General features: G+C 43.9%; 1 protein-coding gene across 1 annotated transcript in view; it reads left to right on the top strand.

Annotated features, from left to right (window-relative positions):
- The window catches only part of LOC126471552 (pancreatic lipase-related protein 2-like), a 133,026-nt gene that overhangs the window by 28,400 nt on the left and 79,597 nt on the right, over positions 1–25,029 (top strand). Inside the window, exon 4 of the mRNA XM_050099779.1 lies at positions 24,374–24,614. Coding sequence (XP_049955736.1) covers positions 24,374–24,614 — 241 coding nt within the window. The remainder of the gene's footprint in view (positions 1–24,373; positions 24,615–25,029) is intronic.

Here is a 25,029-nt window from a genome sequence, read left to right as displayed (position 1 = left end):
GTAATTCCCAGATACATAGTAAATTATGATCATTCTTTCTCACAATATGTTAACAAATGTGGGAGAGTGTAACTTATTGTTTTATCTGTTTAATTGTGTAAGTGGAAAATTATATACTACTGGTCAGTTCTTCCTAATGAATTACAGAGTCCTCGATAGGTGATAGGGGTTTCAAAAAACACCATGGAGAAAATGTCACTGATTTTTAGAAATGCATATTGATATTTCATGATGGACCTATATTATTCAGAATCAGACTTACATACTAGATGCTAATGGACAAAAGCATAAAAATACTTGCAATGTAGTAGCAATATCATCACATGAAAGATGTCAGCTACAAATAAGCAGAGTGGATCCTTCAACTGAACTCCTGCATGTGTTACAAAATGCCTTGTATTGAGAATATCGCTGCACAATGTATATTATCAATTTTTATGTGGAATATCATGTGGAGTGAAGTGATGAGACAGTACATATTTAAAGTTTATAAGCAGATGCAGAATTCCTTGACTCACAGTATTAAGTGTGCATCTCTTTCCACTGTAGACATTGTGTATCCAACCATATCTACTGAATGTGACTGCAATATCTGTGAACAATTGTCCATTCCAACAGACAAGCAATATTGCATAAAATAATATCCACATTAAATGGGGGACTTATGAAATCAGGGCAGTTATGTCAGACTGACAAAATATTGCAGTAGAAGGCCAAGGATAGTGTCTGCACTCTTTAATTGAAGTGACTCCAATCACTGGTTCCTTGAAGGCTGGAAACAAATGAGTTCATACAATGAAACAAGAGTCCATATACTACAACCTGATGGTAGGTTTTAGACATTTTGCAGACCCCTTGAAATCATTGGCTGTCATTGTGTCGTTACTCCTCAGGTGAGATGATTTTAATGATTGGTCCCTTGATGACTGGGAAAAATAGCTTCATACAATGAACCAAGACTACAGACAGTACAAGCTGATGATAGAGCTGAGATATGTTGCAGACCTCCTAAAATCATGGCCTAATGTAGAAAATAGTGGTGTCTTTGGTATGCTATGTGGTATTTTATTATGGTATGGTTCAGGTGTTATGATGAAGCTGAATGCATCATAAAATATGAACATGCTATTTCCTGCTGGAACATCCCCATGTGTACCACTTCATGGGCACATATACTACGTAATACAAAGTTCTCCTGAACACAATGAGTCATACCATTTTAGGAGCATTCTGAATGTTTCAACAATAGACTTTATTACTTATATCTTCAGTATGCACCTAAATGATCATCTTTGGAATCTAATCAAATGGTCCATAAATTTATAAATCATATAGTTGTATTGGCTGCACAGTTATTGGCAGCAACTGACTCAGCAGGGCTGAACATAAGCTCAACAGATAAAATGTTATTTGTTGTGTTGGCTGAAGAGCCAACACCGTGTTACTAGAGGAGGCTGAAATGCACGCATTTTAGCTCACGCAGTCTGGCGTGAGGAGGGAACAAAGATACTGACGTGAGATCTGGAACATGACAAGGAATTAGAATTAAGAAAATGGACGATATTAGTTTGATACTTAACTTTAATCCATTAACGATGAACGTTGCTCTTGATGGTACATGAGTCAATATGATCTGTTCAGAAGACATAGTGACTGAATATGGTGCCTTGCTACGTCGTAGCAGATGACGTAGCTGAAGGCTATGCTAAACTGTCGTCTCGGCAAATGAGAGCGTATGTAGACAGTGAACCATTGCTAGCAAAGTTGGCTGTATAACTGGGGCGAGTGCTAGCGAGTCTCTCTAGACTAGACCTGCCATGTGGCAGCGCTCGGTCTGCAATCACTGATAGTGGCGACACGCGGGTCCGATGTATACTAACGGATCGCGGCCGATTTAAAGGCTACCCCCTAGCAAGTGTGGTGTCTGGCAGTGACATCACATTATTTATCCTCTTAAACGTGCACACTTGTTGCTTAGGAGCACTGCTGATTGAGTACAACTGGCACCAGATGATCATGTGGCCCATCACAAATGATGTAACCTATGTCAGTGAAGTGGTGTGTATGTGCCAATTGTTTATACAAAGCAGCTCAGTAAGATGGGCCACTGTGGAGATGTGGCAAAATGGCAAAAAGCAGCTATCATTTATATGAATGCATGGTGTCTCTTCTTTCAGACATGTCCGAAAGAACAGACACCACACATTCATATATGAGTAATTGGTTTGTTTGGATGGGTAACAAATCCACCTTCTTTGGTACAGATTTAGAAGTATGTCCAACATCCTGCAGGAATCTTTGAGTAGTGAGCATGTAAGACATGGACAGGGACTACAGATATGCGGTGTGGTACTAGATGGGATTGTGGGTTGGCTGAGAGGTGTGTCAAGATAGCCTATGCAGTTGTGATATGCACTGGGTTTTGGGTGCCACAATGGTCAACGCAACTGCCTAGTAAGCAGGAGATCACAGGTTCGAATCCCAGCCTGGCACATAATTTCACTCATCGCTGCTGATTCCACATAAGGTTCTGATGCAGCTGACGTCACTAATCCCTTCATTTTCCTTTCCTTTCTCCCACTCCTCCTCCAATTTACACATAAGGAGCTGTCATGTTTGGAAGTGACCATGTTCACACCATGGATGAAGTTCCCAATTTGTTACTGTACCAACATGGTCTGTCCAACATGTCGAAAAGAAACAGTGTACTGCTTACAGCCATGTAACATGATTTAAGAACAGTGATTACAAAAAGATCATAACTGACAGGGAACAGAGGTACATATCACAGCTTATTAATGACGATCAGTTCCAAACATGACAGGAATTGTTGCTGCCAATGAATACAGGTCCATCTTAAGCAGTTTCCAAACGAACATCATGAAGGGAACTGCATGTAGTGGATAACTTTTTGTGACGTTTACATGTGTATCTTTCTGCCTCTATTGCACAATGCAACAGAGGTAGAAAACAACACATATGAAACTTACCAAAAAAAAAAAAAAAACAGCAGAAATGAGCTTGAAAATGAGAATAAATCCTCGATACTCGTTGCCCTAAGCATGAAAAACATAAGCAGCTGATTCAGGATTTCGTTATTTAAATCATGAGGTATGTTACTGCAATTCACTAGTGGAAATGGGAACTGGCGACACGGTTTAGTGTTCATTTGCTGTGGGGAACCATGATCACTACCTGGAGCAGAGCTTCTGAGTTGTTAGCCTCAAACTCCTGTGGTTAAAACAGTATAGGTCTAAGAATTTTTGCAACAATTAATGCATTGTTTCTAATCATATTTTAGATACTTCCTTCACGCTTCATTAATGTTAATACAGCCCATGCTGCATGGTGCTATGAGTAGACAATTGTTTTTCTCTAAGGCAAGGGGTTCTGCGACTTTGCAATGAAGGCTTTGGTAGCTCAGTATATAAGTCACGCTCGGTAAGAAATGCAGTAAATTTTGTTCTAAAAGCAGGTTGGTTTTACCCAGGATTCCAATACACCAGAGTGTTCCCCCACTCTTTTGGCTACAAAACACTACTTTCAACATAATTTCCCTTCAATGTGACGGCCGTACGTCACCTTACTAAGGGGGGGGGGGGCTGTACGCCTGCATGGTACCGTTATACTGGTCGACACTGGAGCCAACGTCTTGCTGCGCCAATAATCTTCCCATCATCCTCATACTGCTTCCTGTGGAGTACGTCCTTAATTGGGCCAAGCAGATGGATGTCAGGAGATACGACATCCGAGCTGTAGGGTGGATAAGTAAGAACAGTCCACCGAAGTTTTGTGCGCTCCTGTCGGGTGCACAAACTTATGAGAAGCCTTGAGTTGTCATGGAGAAAGAGAGGTTCGTTTACATTTTTGTGGCGAGTAACGCGCTGAAGTCGTTTCTTCAATTTCCTGAGGGTAGCACAATAAACTTCAGAGTTGATCGTTGCACCGTGAGGGAGGACATCAAATATAATAACCCCTTCAGAATCCCGGAAGACTGTCGCCATGACTTGACCAGCTGAGGATGCAGGTCTAAACTTAATCTTGGGAGGAGAGGTGGTGTGACTCCACACCATCGACTGCCACCGAGTGAGGTGGTGCAGTGATTAGCACACTAGGCTCGCATTCGGAAGGATTATGGTTCAAACCTACTTCCAGCTATTCAGATTTAAGTTTTTCGTGATTTCCCTAAATCGTTCCAGGCAAGTGACAGCATGGTTCCTTTGAAATCCGAGCTTGTCCTCCTCCTCTAATGACCTTGATGTCGACGGGACGTTAAATCCAGCCTTCCTTCAAATGGTTCAAATGGCTCTGAGCACTATGCGACTTAACTGCTGAGGTCATCAGTCGCCTAGAACTTAGAACTAATTAAACCTAACTAACCTAAGGACATCACACACATCCATGCCCGAGGCAGGATTCGAACCTGCAACCGTAGCGCTCACGCGGTTCCAGACTGAAGCGCCTTGAACCGCACGGCCACACCGGCCGGCTCGATCACCTCGAATGAGGATGTCCTCACATTCTAACATTGAAGGAGACACACATTTGTGCGGCCGTCCAGCATGCAGGAGATCGAACAGGTTTGCACGATCTTGTTGTGGTGATTACAGATGACTCGTCAAACGACTCACAATGCTTTTGTTTACTTGAAGACTCCGTAGACGTTCAGCATATATCTATGAATATCTGCGATGATCTGGTTTTCGCCAAAAGAAGCTCTATGACTGTTCTGTGTTTGGAACACACCTCTGTTACAGGCGCCATTTCGAAGGCTACGTACAGCATTGCCACCTATCAGAACTTCATGAAGCTGTAGGGCCGGAAGTGGGAATATTCCACGACGTTCCACAACGAATTCCGCCTTTTTTTCAACCGAAATTGGCCGAGAAAATATGTGTTGAATTAGTTAGTGAACTTCCCTCGTAGTATGAGTTTAGCCTACTGGTTACTATTAACACTTTTTATACGAGCGTGGTTTGAAAAGTTCTCGGGATCATCATGAGAGGTCAGTGCTAGCGCAACGAGTTGTTCACGTAATATTCATTGGACTGTTGCCTATAAACACGTGCCACGTCAGTGCTCTTGGAAGAGAGCTGTGGCGGTGACATGGCTCTGTTGTTGTTCCAGCGTAGTGGTTTGCGAAGATGGAAAAAATCGAGATTCGAGCAGTGATTAAGTACTCCGTAAAGGAAGATATGAAAGCAAAGGACATTCATGCTGATTTCCAGAATACACTGGTCGCCCAAGATGTGTCACTACTCCAGAAATCATTGCAAAAGTGCACAAAATGATCATGGAGGATCACCGATTGAAAGTGCGTGAAACTCCTCACGCTTGCCATATGTGATCTGAAAGGGTATATATCACATTTTAACTGTAGAATTAGAAATGAAAAAATTATCTGCCAGATGGGTGCCGCAACTCTGGACGTGCGCCCGCACACATGTGCGTCGCCATGGCAAAATTACACGAACTAGGCCACGAATTGTTGCCACACCCGATTTATTCACCTGATATTGCTCCGCCAGGCTTCCATCTTCCAAAACTGAAAATTTTTCCTGGTGGACGAAGATTCACTTCAGACGAAGAACAGATAGACAGAGTTGACAACTATTTTGCAGGCCTGGAGGAGACTCATTTCCAAGATGGGATTAAGACATTGGAACATCGTTGGGCCAAGTGCATTAACCTACAAGGAGACTACATTGAAAAATAAAGTTTCAGTGATGTAAGTACTTTTTTCCTATTCCATTCCGGGAACTTTTCAAACCACCCTCGTATGGGTAGTGCATAGGAAAAATGTGAGATTCTTCATTTGGAGATACAGTGAAAATATCAGGAAACAGAGGAAGGCATGTCATCAACGAATAAGGACAAATACTACTTGTACCACACACCTTGGGTGGCCTCAATACATAATATCATCTTTCTGCATTTTTATATGCTAAAGACATCTACGGCTTATTTTTGTCTATATTTGTTTAACTTCGCCGCTTCTTGTGAATACGAATATCCTGCCAGCCTTACATAGAGGATGTTGTGCTGTTCGAGAAATCTTCACCGAAATCACTCACAGAGCTACAGGAAAAACTGAGTTTAGTCCGCCGCACCTCTAATGTGCTCTGCAGTCCTCATCAAAGTATTATTCATATCGTGATTTGCTTTGCGCCATTAGTCACTGATTCGTTTTCTTCTCACAGGCTCAACATATAACGTTTGTGGTCAGGACACACATTTCTTTCTTCATGTGTGGGTCCACATCCTCTTCGTAAGTTTTCAATGATAAATCCATTATAAATATCCACTGTAGGCTGTCAGATTCTTTATAGAAGATTAACTTTATTGAGTCATGTAATACATTGTATTCCAGTCCAGTTTCGTCTGAGGCCTTTTTCAAATGAAGTTTCGTGGTGATATGTGTTGATATTCAAAAACTATTTAGTGCTACGTGGGGACAGAGACTACATTTGGAAATGACCACTGGCCGAAACTGGACAGTGATATTGTCGCAGAAGAAACTCAGTACCACCGTCGCTGTGGTGTACCGGTTATGATACTAGACTGTTGCATGGAGAGTCGTGAGTTCAAAACTCACCTCAACTTTACTTTAATTTCTCTATTCGGTTCGAGGACATTCTAGAAGAATCCACAAATATCAAGAATCATTGTACTGGAATGTTCTGTAACTGTATATATACCGTATGTGTTCTGGCCAGAGGCAGTTCGCTCTGCGCTCTTGTATGTGCAAGTGCTGAATAAACCTTCATGAAGTTAAGTTATTGTTCGTTATTCGTCTAATTACACCTTCTTCTACGGGACATTATTCTGGTGGAGAATCTGGGTATTGGAACTTGTGATAGCGCACATTATCGACGACACAGTGGCTCCCAACAGGCCACGACAGAGCCGCCGTTTACGTGGCGAGAAACCCGAGTTCAAGCCATATTCAACAGATCGCAATCTATCGGAGACAGAATAAGAAGGGGATGTTACGATGACAGCAACTGTGTGCCACCACATGAGACATCCTTCCGGGTTATCTCGTATCGATGGCCGAGATTCAAACAAGTGGCTGAAGGTATGTGAGCGTATAGGCAAATTTAACAAATGGGATGACACCGTGTGTTTGGCTAAAGTATTTTTCTACTTGGAGAGTACTGCCGAACAATGGTATGAGAACAACGAGGAGAAGTTCACAAGCTGGGAAGTATTTCAGGCGGAACTGCGCAAGTATTTCGGCGACACACAACGACAGAAGTGCAAGGCTGAAGATAAATTAAAGTGCAGGGCAAAGCGTCCAGGAGAAGCGACAGCATCCTACATTCAAGACGTCTTGGAGCTGTATAAAATAGTGGATCCTAGAATGAAGGAGGAAGATAAGGTTGCACATCTTATGAAGGGTGTTGCTGAGGACATGTATCAAGCCCTACTCCTGAAGGAGGTTTCGACAGCAGACGACTTCATAAAATGGTGCCGGTATATTGAGACAATGCATCAAAAAGGAATTACACGCAAGAAGTCTGAAAAAAGTCGTATCGATGTCTGTGATGGAGGAAGCAACTGATTTCACAAGTGTTCTTCGTCAGATAGTGAGAGAGGAAGTTCAGAAGGCACTTGGATTGCACGGCGAGCAAAAATTCGAGGCACTTCAAGAGGTCATCAGGGAGGAAGTGGAACAGACATTGAACCCAATCTCTCGTCCTTCATTTCCCTTTAAAATGGTGAAAAAGTCGAGTCTCAGGTGAAGTTACGGTCCTACAATGCTGCATGAGGAACCTGTTTGGGCACCAAGGACGACTGATGTCTGGAGGACTCAGGATAACCAACCAGTATGTTTCCACTGCGGACGACCGGGACATGTGGTGCGCAATTGTCGAGAAAGACGGCCGATATTTGATGACGCCCGCGCCAGAAGATAGCCGACGCCAACTCCGGGACAACGAAGATGAACAAGAAGATGTGGGTGCAGGACGACGTAGGTCACGATCGCCGCAAGCTAGCCGCTGGAGAGGACGCTCCCCAACACGCCGATCACGGTCTCCATCGCCGTTTAAAAGCTCCAGCCGATCACCTAGCTGCCGCAACCTGGAAAACTAAAGGGTGCGACCTCCCTTGGAGGTGAGGCTGCAGAAGAGAAAAATCCTCTGCCGTCGATCATTGAAAAAATGATAGGAAACTACGTCGATATCCGCATGGATGGCCGACCAGCCCGAGTTCTTGTGGACACTGGAGCATCATATTCAGTCATTTTGGAGAAGTACCGTCGCCAGTTGCAGAAAACCGTATTCGTCGACAGTAAAACATCTCTGCTGAAGGTGGCTAATGGGAAATATGTAAAGTAAAACCTACAGGAAGATGTGTCATTCATGTGGGTATAAGTGGCCATACACAGCCCTTAGAATTCATCGACTTACAACAGTGTAGTCATGACATTCTCGGATGGGACTTTTAGAAAGCTTCTCAGGCAACTATAGATTGTGGTCACTCGAAGATCATGCTAGACGAGATGAGACACTGTGGACAGGAAGATACGCATCTGAGTGTGTGAAGATTATGTGTGCTGGATGAAGTGATCATTCCTGCAGTCAGTGCTAGAAAAGTAAATGTCATGTGTCATGCCATGCATCAACCCATGGATCTAGTAGTGGAATGTAAGAGAAGCATACCACTGACGAATAACTTGGTCATCCCAGCCTCTGTCGTCTCGTTGAAGAATGGATTCGGTGAATTGTGGATAGTTAACTGTCGCCGAGAACAGCAGATCCACCCAAGATGCTTGTGCATAGCAAACGCTGAGCCGTTAATTGCAGAACAGCTGAGCATCATAGAAACCTCCCATGCCGAGTCTGTGGGCGAAATTGGCGCTACCACTACGAGACAAGATCTTCTAGCTCGACTATCACCAGCTCTCACTAAGGAACAACAGAAGAAGCTACTTGCCATTCTTCAAGAGTTCTCTGAACGCTTCAATCCACAGGTGAAGAGCAAATTAGGCAAATCGACGATGAAGCACCAGATTAGCAATGGAGACCATCAGCCAATAAGCCAGAGAGCATACTGTGTGTCAGCAGCGGAACGTCGAATAATTTGCGACAAGGTAGAGAAAATGATGAAGAATGACATCATTCAGCCTTCGCAGAGCGCATGGTCGTCACCAGTGGTTCTTGTCAGGAAGAAGGATGGCAGTTGGCGCTTTTGTGTTGCTTACAGGAAGCTTAATAAGATAACTAAAAAGGACGTTTACGCTCTTCCACGAACTGACGATACACTAGATTGTTTGAAGGGGGCTAAGTTTTTCTCAACCATGGACATGTACTCGGGTTACTGGCAAATCGAAGTAGATGAGGCTGATCGTGAGAAAACTGCATTCATCACCCCTGAGGGCCTGCATAAGTTTAAGGTAATGCCATTTGGTTTGTGTAATGCATCAGCAACTTTTGAACGGATGATGGATAATCTCCTAAGTCACGTGAAGTGGACGATGTGTCTTTGTTATTTAGATGACATCATAGTGTTCTCAGAGACATTTGATGAACACATAAAAAGACTGAGGGCTGTTATTAAGTGTCTCCAACAAGGCGGACTGAAACTTAATCCGTGAAAGTGTCTCTTTGGAGCAAAAGAAATCAAAATACTTGGACACTTTGTGTCAAAAGAAGGTGTGCGGCCAGACCCAGGAAAGGTGAGGTCTATAACGGAATTTCCTATTCCTAAAAGTATTAGAGATGTGAGAAGCTTCCTCGGACTATGTTCTTATTACCGTCGTTTTATCAAAGACTTTTGTATCAAAGCCAGGCCACTCCAAGAGTTGTTAAAAGCCGATGCTAAATGCATCTGGGGTGGTGCTCAACAAGATTCTTTCGATGTGCTGCGAAAAGCTCTAATGACTGACCCTGTACTTGGTCTGTATGATGAGAGAGCACCTACGGAACTATACACAGATGCCAGTGGGTATAGGATCAGTGCTGTTATGGTTCAAATTTCGGATGGAAAATGGAAAGTTATAGCCTATGCTTCTAGGAAACTTACAAAAGCCGAGAGAAACTACTCAACTACAGAAAGAGAATGTCGTTCTGTGATCTGTGCCATGTGTAAATTTCGACAGTATCTCTATGGAAGGCCATTCACTGTTGTTACAGCCCATTATTCACTTTGCTGGTTGAAAGGTCTTCAGGATCCAAGAGGACGACTCGCCAGGTGGGCACTAAGTCATCAAGAGTATGACATTGCCATAGTGTACAAAAGTGGAAGAAAACACGAAGATGCCGACTGTCTCTCAAGAAACCCTGTGTGTGACCGTCAAGACTTTGATAAAGATAGTGACTGTCTCGCTGCACTCCAGGATCTCTCCGCTGAGCAGAAGAAGAGCGCCAAGGTATCTCAAATTATGCTTGCCTTAAATCGGTCAGAGGACAAGTTACGGTAATTAATGGATACGTTTGCAAGAAAATCTTTGATCCGTTTGGAAAGAGGTGGCTACCAGTAATTCCTAAACACATGCACTTAGTTGTTCTACAGAAATTCCAGGACACACCTGAGGCCGGACATTTAGGATTTATTAAGACATACGATAGGCTCTGCAAGAGATTTTTCTGGCCAGGTTTATTTAGGAGTGTCCGTCACTATGTGTCGCAATGCCGAGAGTGCCAGAGGAGAAAGGCAGTTGCTCAGAAACCATCTGGCCGACTCATGCCAATTCCACAAGCAGAAACGCCTTTCCAGCGTGTTGGGATTGGCCTCCTCGGACGATTTCCAACGTCTGCTAGTAGCAATAGATGGATTATTGTTTGCACTGATCATCTCACACGCTATGCCATTACAAAAGTCGTGAGAACAGCCGAAGCCTTCAAGATAGCCAAATTCATCGTGAAAGACATTGTATTAAAACACGGTGCCCCAAGGTCGTTAATTACAGATTGAGGGAAAGTTTTTCAATCGAATCTTGTGACAGAGATAAACCATCGGTGCAACATTACTCATCACATGACGACGCCCTACCATCCGCAAACTAATGGGCTTATTGAATGCCTTAATAAGACCTTGGCCGACATACTATCAATGTTCGTCAATGTTGAGTTTCGTGACGTGTACCTACAACATCGCCAAACAAGACAACACAGGATTTGCTCCATTTTTTCTGGCGCATAGGCGTGAAGCGACTACGACGATGGACACTGTGTTTCCATTACATGCTGATGACGTGGACGACGACTACATCGGCCAGGAGTTAAGCAGAGCTGAGGAAGCTCGGCAGTTAGCTCGACTCCGCACGCTGCAGGCTCAAGAAAACGATCGCCGAAGGTATGACGGGAGCCACTGCCCTTTTGTCTACCAGCCTGGTGACCTCGTCTGGATCTTCACTCCTGTTCGGAAGGTTGGTCTCTCTGAGAAGCTCCTCAGGCGCTACTTTGGACCTCATGAGGTTGTAAGACAGTTGTCTGATGTTACTTATGAAGTTGAAGATTTCGACCTCGACGCAAGACGACGAAAGATCAGAGATAAGGTCCACGTCCTTCGAATAAAGCCCTATAAGGATCCTGCGAACCAGGGTAAATTCGAAGCTCCAGCAACAGGCAACAGGCGGAAAGGTGACGAAGAGCAAAGGATGTTGTAAGAAGATCACTGCCAGGGCGAACATCAGTCATCGCGAGTCGGAGTATGCAGGACCGATGACTCGTTCCCGGACTAGGACGACGTAACACCGAGACACTGTTCTCTTAAGGACAGAGCAATGTCGCAGACGACACTTGATAGCATTGTCACAGTGGTGTAGCGGTTGTGCTACTAGACTGTGGTATGGACGGTCGTGAGTTCAAAACTCATCTGAGCTGTGAAATTTTAATTTCTATATTCTATTCGAGGACATTCTATAAGTATCCACAAATATCAAGAATCATTGTACTGCAATGTTCTGTAACTGTATATACATACCGTATGTATTCTGGCCGGAGGCAGTTCGCTCCGAGCTCTTGTATGTGCAAGTGCCAAATAAACCTTCGTTAAGTGAAGTTAGTGTTCGTCATTCGTCTAATTACACCTTCTTCTACGTGACTATTTAATGTAATACACTATACAACAAATGTCATCTCGTATAAAGAATTTGGCAGCCTACAGTGGACAGCTCGCACAAGTTTCAAGTGGCTATCAATATTTATAATTGTTTATCATGTTTTGGTACTTCTTGAGAAGTCCTGAGTTAGCTAAGTTATGTTCTACTGCAGCTGATTCCCCCGTAGTACAGCATGTTTGTCCCACAAATAGAGAAATGTACTTCATACACGAAAGTATTAAAATTCTATTGATCAGCTCTCAAAGCATTCGCAACAATGTCCGAAAGTTTCTAGAAGTCCTAAAAAGCAATGGAAGTCAAGCAACACAAGGTACAGAAAACTGGCTAAAACCCGAAACTGACAGCAATGAGATCTACAATGAAGCGCCAAAGAAACTGGTATAGGTATGCGTATTCAAATTCAGAGATATGGAAACAGGAAGAATAAAGCGCTGCGGTCGGCGACTCCTATATCTCCAACATCGCTGCGGCCGGGAAAAAATCCTGCAAGAAAGGGGCCAACGACGACTGAAGAGAGTCGTTCAACGTGACAGAAGGGCAACCCATCTGCAAATTGCAGCAGATTTCAGTGCTGGACCATCTAGAAGTGTCAGCGTGCGAACCATTCAACGAAACATCATCGATATGGGCTTTCGGAGACGAGGGCCCACTCATGTATCCTCGATGAGTGCACGACACAGAGCTTTACGCCTCGCCTGGGCCCGTCAACATCGACAATGGACTGTTGATGACTGGAAACATGATGCCTGGTCGGACGAGTCTCGTCTCAAATTGTATCGAATGGATGGATATGTACGGGTATGGAGACAACCTCATGAATCCATGGACCCTGCATGTCAGCAGGGGAATGTTCAAGTTGGTGGAGGCTCTGTAATGGTGTGGGGCATGTGCAGTTGGAGCGATACGCCTAGATACGACTTTGACAGGTGGCATGTATGTAAACATCGAGTCCGATCACCAGCATCCACTCATGTCCATTGTGCATTCCGACAGACTTGGGCAATTCCAGCTGGACGATGAGACGCCCCACGCGTCCCGATGGCTAAAGAGTGGCCCCAAGAACATTCTTATGAGTTTAAACACTTCCACTGGCCCCCAGATTCCCCAGACAATAACATTATTGTGCATATCTGGGATGCGTTGCAACATGCTGTTCAGAAGTGATCTCCACCACTCGTACTCTTATGCATTTATGGACAGCCATGCAGTATTCATGGTGTCAGTTCCATCCAACACTACTTTAGTTTTTAGTCGAGTCCATTGCACGTCTTGTTGCGGCACTTCTGAGTCTCGTGTTGGCTCTATAAGATATTAGGCAGGTGTACCAGTTTTTTTTCTCTTCATTGTAAGAATTTATCGAAAGAATAGGGGAGGTGGTGTATTCCTCGCAACAGACAAGGAACTCAAATCAGCTGAGATAAAAATTGATGCTGCATCCGATATTGTTTTGATAAGGCTCAGCATCAAGACTGAGCATAAATGTGTAATTAGGACCAAATTCATTCCCAGATGTAATCGTGAACGTTTGGGGAAATATCAGCTCCCTAATATACACCGATATGTCCGTTCCCCTGTAAGACTGCTATCATTGGAGCATAATTACAGTTTTATAAGTGGTGGGCATGACAAGATATCCCGCTAAATCATTGGTGTCAGTGACCATGAAACAGCCGTAGAAACAATGATTACCAATGTATATAGGGCAACTGAATGCAGTGGGAAGATTTACATATTCAAGTAAACTAGATAAAGAGACAGCATTGTCAGATCTCAAGGAGGAACTCGGAACTTTTAGCTCCGGGCAGCGGTGTGGCTCAAGTTTAGAAGCTCAGTGGATCAAGCACTGGTTAGATACATACCTATTAGAACAGTTCATGATGAGAGGGACATTCCGTGGGATACATGCAGTTACTGTAATGAAACTTCTAAAGAAACAGAGGCCACAGCACAACTACTGTAAAACATTACATTGGGCTACAGACAGAGAGACACTGAATGAAATGTATTTGGCTATTAAAAGGGCAATGAATAAAGCCTTCAATGACTAACCGTACCATAGCAGAATATTATCCATAAATCTCTCACAAAACCCAAATAAATTTTGATGATAAGTAGTCTTATTGTAGTCCCAGAGTTTGTGTCCAGATACTCATAGACGACACAGGAATCGAAATTAGCTAAACTAAACTTAACTCCGTTCGAGCAGGCCTTGAAAGCCCAACGGCACCGACCGACCACCGTGTCGTCCTCACCCCACAGGCGTCACTGGATGCGGAGATGGAGGGGCATGTGGTCGGCACATCCTTTCCCGACCGTTGTCAGTTTTCGTGATCGGAGCCGTTACTTCCTCATCAAGCAGCTCCTCCATTGGTCTCACAAGGGCTGAGTGCATCATGCTTGGCAACAGCGCTCAGCAGATTGGACGGTCATCCATCCAAGTGCTAGCCAGGTCCGACAGCGCTTAACTTCGATGATCTGACAGGAACTGGTGTTACTACTGCGGCAAGGCCCTCTGCAGGAATCGAAATAAGGGGTAGCAAAACAAAATAAGAGACGCTGAAATCTGTTTTAAAATGTTGCTATGCAAATAAAAATGTAGTACTGTCCCAGTATAAATATCGTACCACTGCAAAGCTAGGTGATATAGATATTAGTGTCAATGGCGTTGAAAAACAGCTGCAGTCACTAAAACTGAACAACAATCCAGGGCTTCATGAAATTTCTGTCGTATTCTACGCAAAATTTACAACTAAATTCGCCCCCATTTTAACCATAACATATTGTTAATACCTTGGACAAAAATTGTTCCCAGTTGTTGGAAGAATTCACAGGTCACAACCGTCTAAAAATGGCATCAGAAGTGATTCGCAGAATTACCCCCCAGTGTCACTGGTATCTACCTGTTGTAGAATCTTAGAACATATTCTGAACTCAAACATAAGACCGCAGTCAAATATCTTTTACTCCATAGCGACCACAATCTTCAGTGGAAGACATATATTACAGAATTTGTCGCAAATTGCGAAAAGTCCATTAATGTAGTACGAACTACCATGGATGTGAGGTGTGGAGCGGATGCAGGCACGGGGCTAAGACTGTATCGTTTTTTTGGTGCACCCATACATGGATTACGCTTGTCTTTGTTTTGGATTAGCACCGGGCACATGTCTAATACGATTAGACAAATATCAGTACATAGCACTTAAATTATGCCTGGGGGCAATTTAGCCTGCACCGACCAACGCTCTGTTAGTTGAAGCAAATCAGTCTCCACTACATCTACGTCGCGAATATCTGCGTGCTAAATTTTTACTCAAACGGTTGCAGTTCGCACAAGACCTCGGCACATATTGTTAAGTGACTTTCGGAGCCTGATGTGGAAGGACAGATATTACAAAATGTCTATACCTCAATGAGGTTGTGCCATATGTCCAGATACTGGCTCAATAAAAGTCTTCCTCCTCTTATTGCAGCGGCAGCCGCCGAGCCGAGAGGATGTGCAGCAGAGCAACAGCAGCGCTTGTGTGATAAACCGTAAATTAATTTAGTCTTTGTTTTTTTGTTCACGTGCTTCTGCAAAGAAGTGAACTGTACGTGTGTATTTTACTGTGTAGGCTAGTGGTTAGAAAATCAACCGTGGTTTTTGTTTTTTGCGTGAGTCTTGAGAATATCTTTTGTGTAGGGCGACTTCCTAGTGTAAATTTTTCGTGTAGAGAAATTTATTTCTGTTTAATAGCTTGCGGTCTCAGAGTTCAGTGAGAAATCTGCGCACCAACCTTTAGTGTTACTTTCTTCTCCTTTTGTATATTTTCAAATTCAGTAGCGCCACTTGTGACCTTATATCTATTTTATACACCGTACGATGTAGCTAGGGACTGTGATTGTTATGAACGGACACAAGGAGAGTGCCTGCCGTCCGTCAACAGCTGGAAGCTGCGTTGGCTACCGTCGACAAGCTTCTAGGTAATGCTCGAAGTTGCGGTGACGTCGGGGCGCCAGTGACAAGACCTGCGACACCTTTGGTGTCACTGGAATCCCCTGGTAACCCGGACGTCACTGCGGCTTCCGATACGCAACATCTGACCGGTCCGTCCTCACTCCAGAGTGGGTGGCAGACAATGGTGGGTTCACATGTCACTGGACAGAAGGCGAAAGAGGGAGCAGGCCGTACGGCTGGCTCCCACGTCTTTAGCAGCAGGTACGAGGTGCTACCTCGTACAGAGGGTGGGTATGTTAGGCATTGGGAGTTCCAATGTTAGGCAGGTGATGAGCCCCTCAGGCAGATAGCACGCAAGGCGAGAAAGAATTCCAGTGTGCACTCGGTATGTTTGCCGGGAGGTCTCATCCGTGATGTGGAGGAGGCTATGCTGGCGGCTATCTGTGTGCAGCCGCCTGCATGTAGTGGTACATGTCAGCACGAATGACGCCTGCCGCTTGGGTTCTGAGGTCATCCTCGGCTCCTTTCGGCAGCTGGCTGACTTGGTGAAGGCAACTAGCAACGAACGCGGGGCGCAGGCTAAGCTGTCCATTTGTAGCATCGTACCCAAGGTTGATCGCGGTCCTCTGCTTTGGAGCAGAGTGGAAGGTCTAAACCAGAGGCTCAGACGGCTCTGCTACGTTATCGTATGCGAATTTCACGACCTCCGCTATTGGGTGCAGAATTGTAGGGTTCCCCTTAATACGCCAAGCGTGCACTACACGCAGGAAGCAGCTATTAGGGTAGCGGAGTACGTGTGGCGTGCACATGGGGCTTTTTTAGGTTAGAGGACCCCTCCCTTGGGAGTGAACACAATTTCTCTGTTAAATTAGCCACAGTGACGTCAGAGAATCTTGGTCCTCGCAGATCAGAGATAGAAAAGATTAATATGATTTTAGTAAACTTCAGGAGCATCCGAGGCAATTTCCCAGAATTAGTATCGCTTATTGAAGGCTATAATGCACAGATAGTATTGGGAACAGAAAGCTGGTTGAAGCAATGACAACGAAATCCCCCGTTCACAAAATGGTTCAAATGGCTCTGAGCACTATGGGACTCAACCTCTGAGGTCATTAGTCCCCTATAACTTAGAACTAGTTAAACCTAACTAACCTAAGGACATCACACACATCCATACCCCAGGCAGGATTCGAACCTGTGACCGTAGTGGTCTCGCGGTTCCAGACTGCAGCGTCTAGAACCGCACGGCCACTTCGGCCGGTTCCTGAGTTCAGACTGGAATGTTTATCGTAAGGATAGGTTAGTCGTTAATGGTGGCGGCGTGTTTATTGCAGTAAAAAATTAGATAAAATATAGCGAGGTTATCACGGATTCCGAATGTGAATTACTCTGGGTGAAATTGAGTATCAAAGAACGGTCAAAAATGGTGATCGGATGCTTTTATAGACCACCTGGGTCAGGATCTGTAGTTGTAGAGCGCTTCAGACAGAGATTGCAGAATATCATTAATAATATTCCTGATCATGCCGTTGTAATAGGGGGTGACTTCAACTTGCCAGCCATAGATTGGGAGTGTTACGCCATTAAAACTGGTGCCAGAGACAGGGAATCGTGTGGCATTGTTCTGGATGACTCGTGCGAAAATTACGTTGACCAGATAGTTAGAGAATCAACTCGTGAGGGTAACGTCCTAGACCTCCTGGCAACAAACAGACCTGAACTTACCGAATCAGTTTACGTAGAGGAAGGTATCAGTGATCATAAGGATGTGACAGCATCTATGACGACGGGTCCTACAAGGAATGTTAAGAAAGATAGGAAGATATATTTGCTCAGCAAGGGTGACAGGATAAAAATTTCACAATATCTCAGCAGTCAGCATCAAATATTCGGTGATGAGGACGAGGCTGTGGAGAACAAATGGGAAAAATTCAAAGGCATCGTTCAGCATGCCCTATACTAGTACGTATGTTCCGAGTAAGGTTTTAAGGGATGGGAAAAATCCACCATGGTTTAATAGCCGTGTTAGAAAAAAATGGTTCAAATGGCTCTGAGCACTATGGGACTTAACTTCTGAGGTCATCAGTCCCCTAGAAAAGATTAATATGATTTTAGTAAACTTCAGGAGCATCCGAGGAAATTTCCAAGAATTAGTATCGCTTATTGAAGGCTATAATGCACAGATAGTATTGGGAACAGAAAGCTGGTTGAAGCAATGACAACGAACTTAAACGTAACTAACCTAAGGACATCACCCACATCAATGCCCGAGGCAGGATTCGAACCTGCGACCGTAGCGGTCGCGCGGTTCCAGACTGTAGAGCCTAGAACCGCTCGGCCACTTCGGCCGGTCGTGTTAGAAAAGCGCTATGTAAACAAAGAGACCTTCATCTCAGATTCAAGAGAAGTAAAAACCTAGCTGACAAACAAAAGCTGAAAGAAGCGAAAATGAGTGTAAGGGGAGCAATGACAGAAGCGTTCAACGGTTTCGAAAGGAAGACGTGGTCAACTGATCTGAGTAAAAACCCTAAAAGATTTTGGTCGTATGTAAAATCAGTAAGTGTGTCAAAATCATTTATTCATTCTCTCAGCGACCACACCGGCACCGAAACGGAAGATAACAGCGAGAAGGCCGAAATACTGAATTCTGTCTTCCGAAGTTGTTTCACCGCGGAAGATGGTAACACTGTCCATCCTCTCAATCGTCGTACGAACGTCGAAATGGCAAATATTGAGATAACCGATCGCGGAATCGAAAAGTAGCTAAAATTACTTAGTAGTGGAAAGGCTTCAGGACCAGATGAGATACCTATAAGATTCTATAAAGCTTATGCGAAAGAACTTGCTCCCTTTCTAGGAGTGATGTATCGCAGGTCGCTTGAGCAACGAAAGGCACCTAAAAACTAGAAAAAAAGCGCAGGTCTTTCCCGTTTTTAAGAAAGGCCGTAAGACAGACCCACACAATGATAGACCTCTATCGTTGACGCGAATCTGTTGTAGAATTATGGAACATGTTCTATGCTCAAGAATTATGACGTTTTTTGTAAAATGAACAGCTCCTCTATAAAAATAAACATGGATTCCGCAAACAGAGATCCTGCGAAACTCAGCTCGCTCTGTTCCTCCAGGAGATCCACAGCGCAGTGGACGACGGCGCTCAGGCTGATGCCGTGTCCCTTGACTTCAGTAAGGCATTTGACACCGTCCAGCACTACCGTTTAATGAAAAAAATACGAGCTTACAGAGTATCGGAGCAGACCTGCGATTGGATTCAAGACTTTCTTGCAGATAGAACTCAACACGTCGCTCTTAACGGGACTAAATCGACGGAGGTAAAGATAATATCCGGAGTACCACAGGGAAGTGTGATAGGACCGTTGCTGTTCGCAATATATATAAATGATGTAGTAGAAAGCGTCGGATGCTATTTAAAGCTATTTGCAGATGATGCAGTTGTTTATACCAAAGTAGCAACGCCAGAAGATAGTAAGAATTTGCAGAACGACCTGCAGAGAACTGATGAATGGTGCAGACTCTGGCAGTTGGCCCTGAACGTAAATAAATGTAACATATTGCTCATACATAGGAAGAGAAATCCACTACTGTATAGCTACACTATTGATGACAAACAGCTGGAGACAGCGTCTGCCGTAAAATATCTAGGCGTAACTACCCAGAGCGACTTTAAGTGGAATGACCATATAAAAGGCTGTGGGAAAAGCTGACTCAGATTCATCAGAAGAATCTTAAGGAAATGTAACTCATCAACGAAAGAAGTGGCTTATAACGCGCTTGTTCGCCCGATTCTTGAGTATTGCTCATCTGTCTGGGATCCCTGTCAGGTAGGACTGATAGAGGTGATACAGAAGATCCAACGAAGAGCGGCGCGTTTCGTCACGGGATCGTTTAGCTGGCGAGAGAGCGTTACGGAGATGCTAAACAAACTCCACTGGCAGACGTTACAAGAGAGACGTTGCGCATCAAGGAGAGATTTAGTACTGAAATTTCGGGACAGCACTTTTCAGGAGGGGTCAGGCAACATATTACTTCCTCCCACATACATCTCGCGTATTGATCACGAGGAGAAAATTCGAAAAATTAGAGCCAATACTGAGGCTCTACCGTCAATCATTCTTCCCACGCACTATTCGCGAGTGGAATAGGGTTGGAGGGATCAGATCGTGGTACCGAAAGTACCCTTCGCCACGCACCATTAAGTGGCTTGCGGAGTATGATAGATGTAGATACGTAGATACCAGTCCATTTCTAAAACGAGGCCCACCTGCGCAAAGATTAATCTGCTGTGAAGCAGACTACCGTACCAGTGTATCGAAACTACAAATTGTATTTTACCTAGACTTTGAGTGTGATTATTCAAATAATTGCATTTTGACAGAGTACATCTCCAAACATAATAACGCAAGATTCATCTACACCGACGCTTCGAAGAATGAAAATGGATGTCTTTGTGCTTGGGTTCTGTGTTCATTATCGTTTCTGATTCCAAATCAGAGCTAGAACTATTAAGACATCTGCACAGCGGAAAATCCAAAAATCCAATAGCATATGACAACATGAGTCAAATGTCAAATGGGAATCAGGAATTTACCATGTGCGGGGTTAAAGCGAACTGTGGCATATATCAAAATGAAACAGTAAATAAGCTATCCAAAGTAGCCGTTCATGGCGGAGCGATGGGGCACATGGAACTTCTAGTTACAGATATTTTAAACGTTATTAAATCCACAATCAGAGGGAAATTTAACCAAGAATGACAGGAGTCCTCTAAATACAAAGACAAAGATCTTGCCAAAGTGAACCAGGAGTTCAAAAAAATATTCAAATGTGTGTGAAATCTTATGGGACTTAATTGCTAAGGTCATCAGTCCCTAAGCTTACACACTACTTAACCTAAATTATCCTAAGGACAAACACACACGCCCATGCCCGAGGGAGGACTCGAACCTCCGCCGGGACCAGCCGCACAGTCCATGATTGCAGCGCCCTAGACTGCTTGGCTAATCCCACGCGAACCAGGAGGTGATTCCTAAATTTGGATACGAGAAAAGTCTGTGCTCCAAAAGACTCACGAACGCTACAAGGCGTCTCACATTCAATCATGGCTGCTACTTAACGCTGTGTGGCGAGGTCTTGTGAGAGTTGCGACCGTTTGCGTAAAAATTTGGCACGCAGGTAGTCGCGACGTAGATGTAGTGGACGCTCATTTGCTTAAACTAAAAGAGCGTTAGTCGGTGTGTGCTACATTGCTCCCACGCATACTCCAAGTGATTTGTACTGAAATTTGTATAATCATCTTAGACATGTGTCCTGCGCTGATCCAAAACAAAGACAAGCGTAATCCATATATGATACAGTCTTAGCCCCATGTCTGGCGCGATGTGGTGAAGAAGAGGATTTTTTCAATAATATCTTTTTTGGCTACATGAACAGATACAACGCTACAAGCCATCTTCTAAACGCCTTGTCACCAATGGTTGCTATTTGTCGACATCTATTACTATCACCATTCTGCTCTGCTTGACAGCGTTGTGAATATATCGCCTTTTGCTGGAAGAAAAGGTCAAATTCTAACATGATTCTACAAAAATTTTATATTTATGATGATGTGAAATGTATCAAATCCAATGTGTACGTTGCTGTTCGATGTGTTAAAACTTACATGTGCGATGATGGCTGTATGAGTCCTGCTCAGACGCCAAAATTAATAATAATAATATTGGAGTACCTAGTACAGAATCCCCTCCTCCAGGGCAACCATTATGAATTACGAAAACATCGCTCACCAACTCGCCCTTTTCTCACATGACAGCCTGAAAGCCATGGATGAAGGCAATCAGGTGGATGATGTATTTCATATCTTCCAAAAGCCATTTTGCTCAGTACCACATCAACAATTACTAACGAAAATACAATCATACGGGATACCAAGGGAAAGTAGTTACTGGACTGATGATTTCTCCGTAGAAACAACGCAGCATGAAGAGGGTGTCAACGACAGAAGCAGAAGTGAAGTCAAGCGTGTTCCTGGAAAGTGAATTAGGATCCTTGATGTTAATGTTGTATATTAATGGCTTGGCCAACAACAATAATAGCAAACACAGGCATCGACAGATGCTGCAGTTGTATACAATGAAGTAAAATGTGAAAAAAACTGCAGAAATATCCAGGCAGATCTTGATAAGGTTTCAAAGTGATTCAGATGTTGAAAACTTGCTTTAAATATTCAAAAACGTAAAATTGTGCACCTCAGAATACTCAGAAAAGTTGTATCCAATTACTAAAATGCCATTGTGTCACAACTTGATTCGTTCAAAGCATGCAAACGCCTGGTTGTAGCAATCTGTGAATATATGAAGTGAAGTGGTCCCATAACCTCAGTAGTAGGTAAACCAAGTAGCAGACGTTCGCAAAGAAGGGCAGCACGAATTGTTACAGGTCATTCGACTGACGTGAGAGCATGTTGAACTATCTGAACTGGCACACTTCTGAAGATAGAAGCCAACTCTCCCGCGAAAGCCTGATTAGGAAAGATCCAGAACTAGTGTTAAGTGAAGAATCTACTGCACTCCATACGTAACGCTGCGACGACAAGATTAGACTAATTACATCGCAATTTAACCGCGCTCCATATTTAAATAGAACGGGAAGAAACCCCCATACGTGGTCCAATGGCGTCATGCACTTCACAGTGATTTTCAGAACATGGATGTGGATGTATATTCCCAAACAGACCTCTCCGTGTTCACCTTCCCCCTGCACTCCACGCCACCGAGCGTAATGGCGAAATGCACTCACAAAAGAGAGCAGCGGGCTTCAAATCACCGTCCGGCTTCCCCGATTTATGTTTTATGTGTTTTCTGTTTCATTTTATTTTGTAAATCGCTTGAGGTAAATGCCCGAGTGGTTCCTTTGAAGAAGAGCCCTCCAGATTTTTTTCTCTATCCGTCTTCGATCCGAGTTGGTGTTCCGTTTACAGAACGCAGCATGTCATTCTCAATGGAGAGAAGTCTTCCGAAGTAAGAGTGATTTCAGGTGTGCCGCAGGGGAGTATCATAGGACCGTTGCTATTCACAATATACATAAATGACCTTGTGGATGACATCGGAAGTTCACTGAGGCTTTTTGCAGATGATGCTGTGGTGTATCGAGAGGTTGTAACAATGTAAAATTGTACTGAAATGCAGGAGGATCTGCAACGAATTGACGCATGGTGCAGGGAATGGCAATTGAATCTCAATGTAGACAAGTGTAATGTGCTGCGAATACATAGAAAGATAGACACCTTATCATTTAGCTACAAAATAGCAGGTCAGCAACTGGAAGCAGTTAATTCCATAAATTATCTGGGAGTACGCATTAGGAGTGATTTAAAATGGAATGATCATATAAAGCTGATCATTGGTAGAGCAGATGCCAGACTGAGATTCATTGGAAGAATCCTAAGGAAATGCAATCCGAAAACAAAGGAAGTAGGTTACAGTACGCTTGTTCGCCCACTGCTTGAATACTGCTCGGCAGTGCGGGATCCGTACCAGATAGGGTTGATAGAAGAGATAGAGAAGATCCAACGTAGAGCAGCACGCTTCGTTACAGGATCATTTAGTAATCGCGAAAGCGTTGCGGAGATGATAGATAAACTCCAGTGGAAGACTCTGCAGGAGAGACGCTCAGTAGCTCGGTACGGGCTTTTGTTAAAGTTTCGAGAACGTACCTTCATCGAAGAGTCAAGCAGTATATTGCTCCCTCCTACGTATACCTCGCGAAGAGACCATGAGGATAAAATCAGAGAGATTAGAGCCCACGCAGAAGCATACCGACAATCCTTCTTTCCACGAACAATACGAGACTGGAATAGAAGGGAGAACCGATAGGGGTACTCAAGGTACCCTCCGCCACACACCGTCAGGTGGCTTGCGGAGTGTGGATGTAGATGTAGATGTAGATGAGCCCGTTGTCGACAGTAAGTTTAACCCTATCCATTTTCCATTTCTTCCAATCGATACCCTTAATAACAGCACCCTGCACACATCCCAACTTCCACTTTCTCTCTCAGGGTCCATTTTCTATCAACCATTTTAGACTAGGAGCAACACAGAAGTCTCCATCATCATAACATCAAGATATTTTTGAATCTCACTTTTCATGAAAATACTTGTTCGTTTGGAGAGCAAGCACTTCACTGCTTGTTACTCTTCATCCACGGGGCGCTGAGCTACAATAGAGAATGGTATAATATGAGTCACAAAGACACCTATAGGCGATCATTAATATAGCGCTTCAGGCAACATTAATGAATATGTTGGATATAGCAGGATATTAACCGATGTGAATGGTATTGCATACAGGTGGACGCGAACATATTGGTTGTGGACTGGCAGCGGGGCGCTGCAGGGCCATCGTACGCCACGGCAGTGGCCAACACTGAGTTGGTAGGCAGGCAACTTGCTCTGCTGCTGCTACACATGATACAGTCTGGGATTCAGCCCAGTCAGATACACGTGATAGGATTCAGCCTGGGAGCACATGTTGCAGCTTGCGCCAGCAACATTCTCAGGAGCCACAACATTCTTCTAGGGAGGATCACAGGTATGAAAATATGTGGGTTATATATATCTAATTTAAGTTGAAGACCATTATTCAGTTCTTTGGGAGAATTCGAGTTAATATCCACATCCAGATTGGGCTGAAAATGGCCACACATTTAAAGGATGAGGAAAAATTATTTTATTTCACGCTGTTGAAACACAGATCAGGTGTTAAAGGGGAACTGTACTGCAGCTGAGGAAAACCGTGCAAACAACTGCCTAGTATTCTCTACGAAAGGTTGTAGAATTCCAGATAATCACACAAACAAAAGCAGGTAGCGCTGAGGTTAAGTGCATCTATATGGCATCTATCGCTTCCTAACATAAAGATTAGCTGCAATGGCATTATTGTCTTCAAGTAGTCTTATTTCTCCCCTGCAACCTTTCGTGTAATAAAAATTGATTCATTTCCCCAG

The sequence above is a fragment of the Schistocerca serialis genome, chromosome 3, assembly GCF_023864345.2.
Source record: "Schistocerca serialis cubense isolate TAMUIC-IGC-003099 chromosome 3, iqSchSeri2.2, whole genome shotgun sequence".
In the NCBI taxonomy this organism is placed as follows: domain Eukaryota; kingdom Metazoa; phylum Arthropoda; class Insecta; order Orthoptera; family Acrididae; genus Schistocerca; species Schistocerca serialis.
This window is presented reverse-complemented; position numbering and strand designations above follow the sequence as displayed.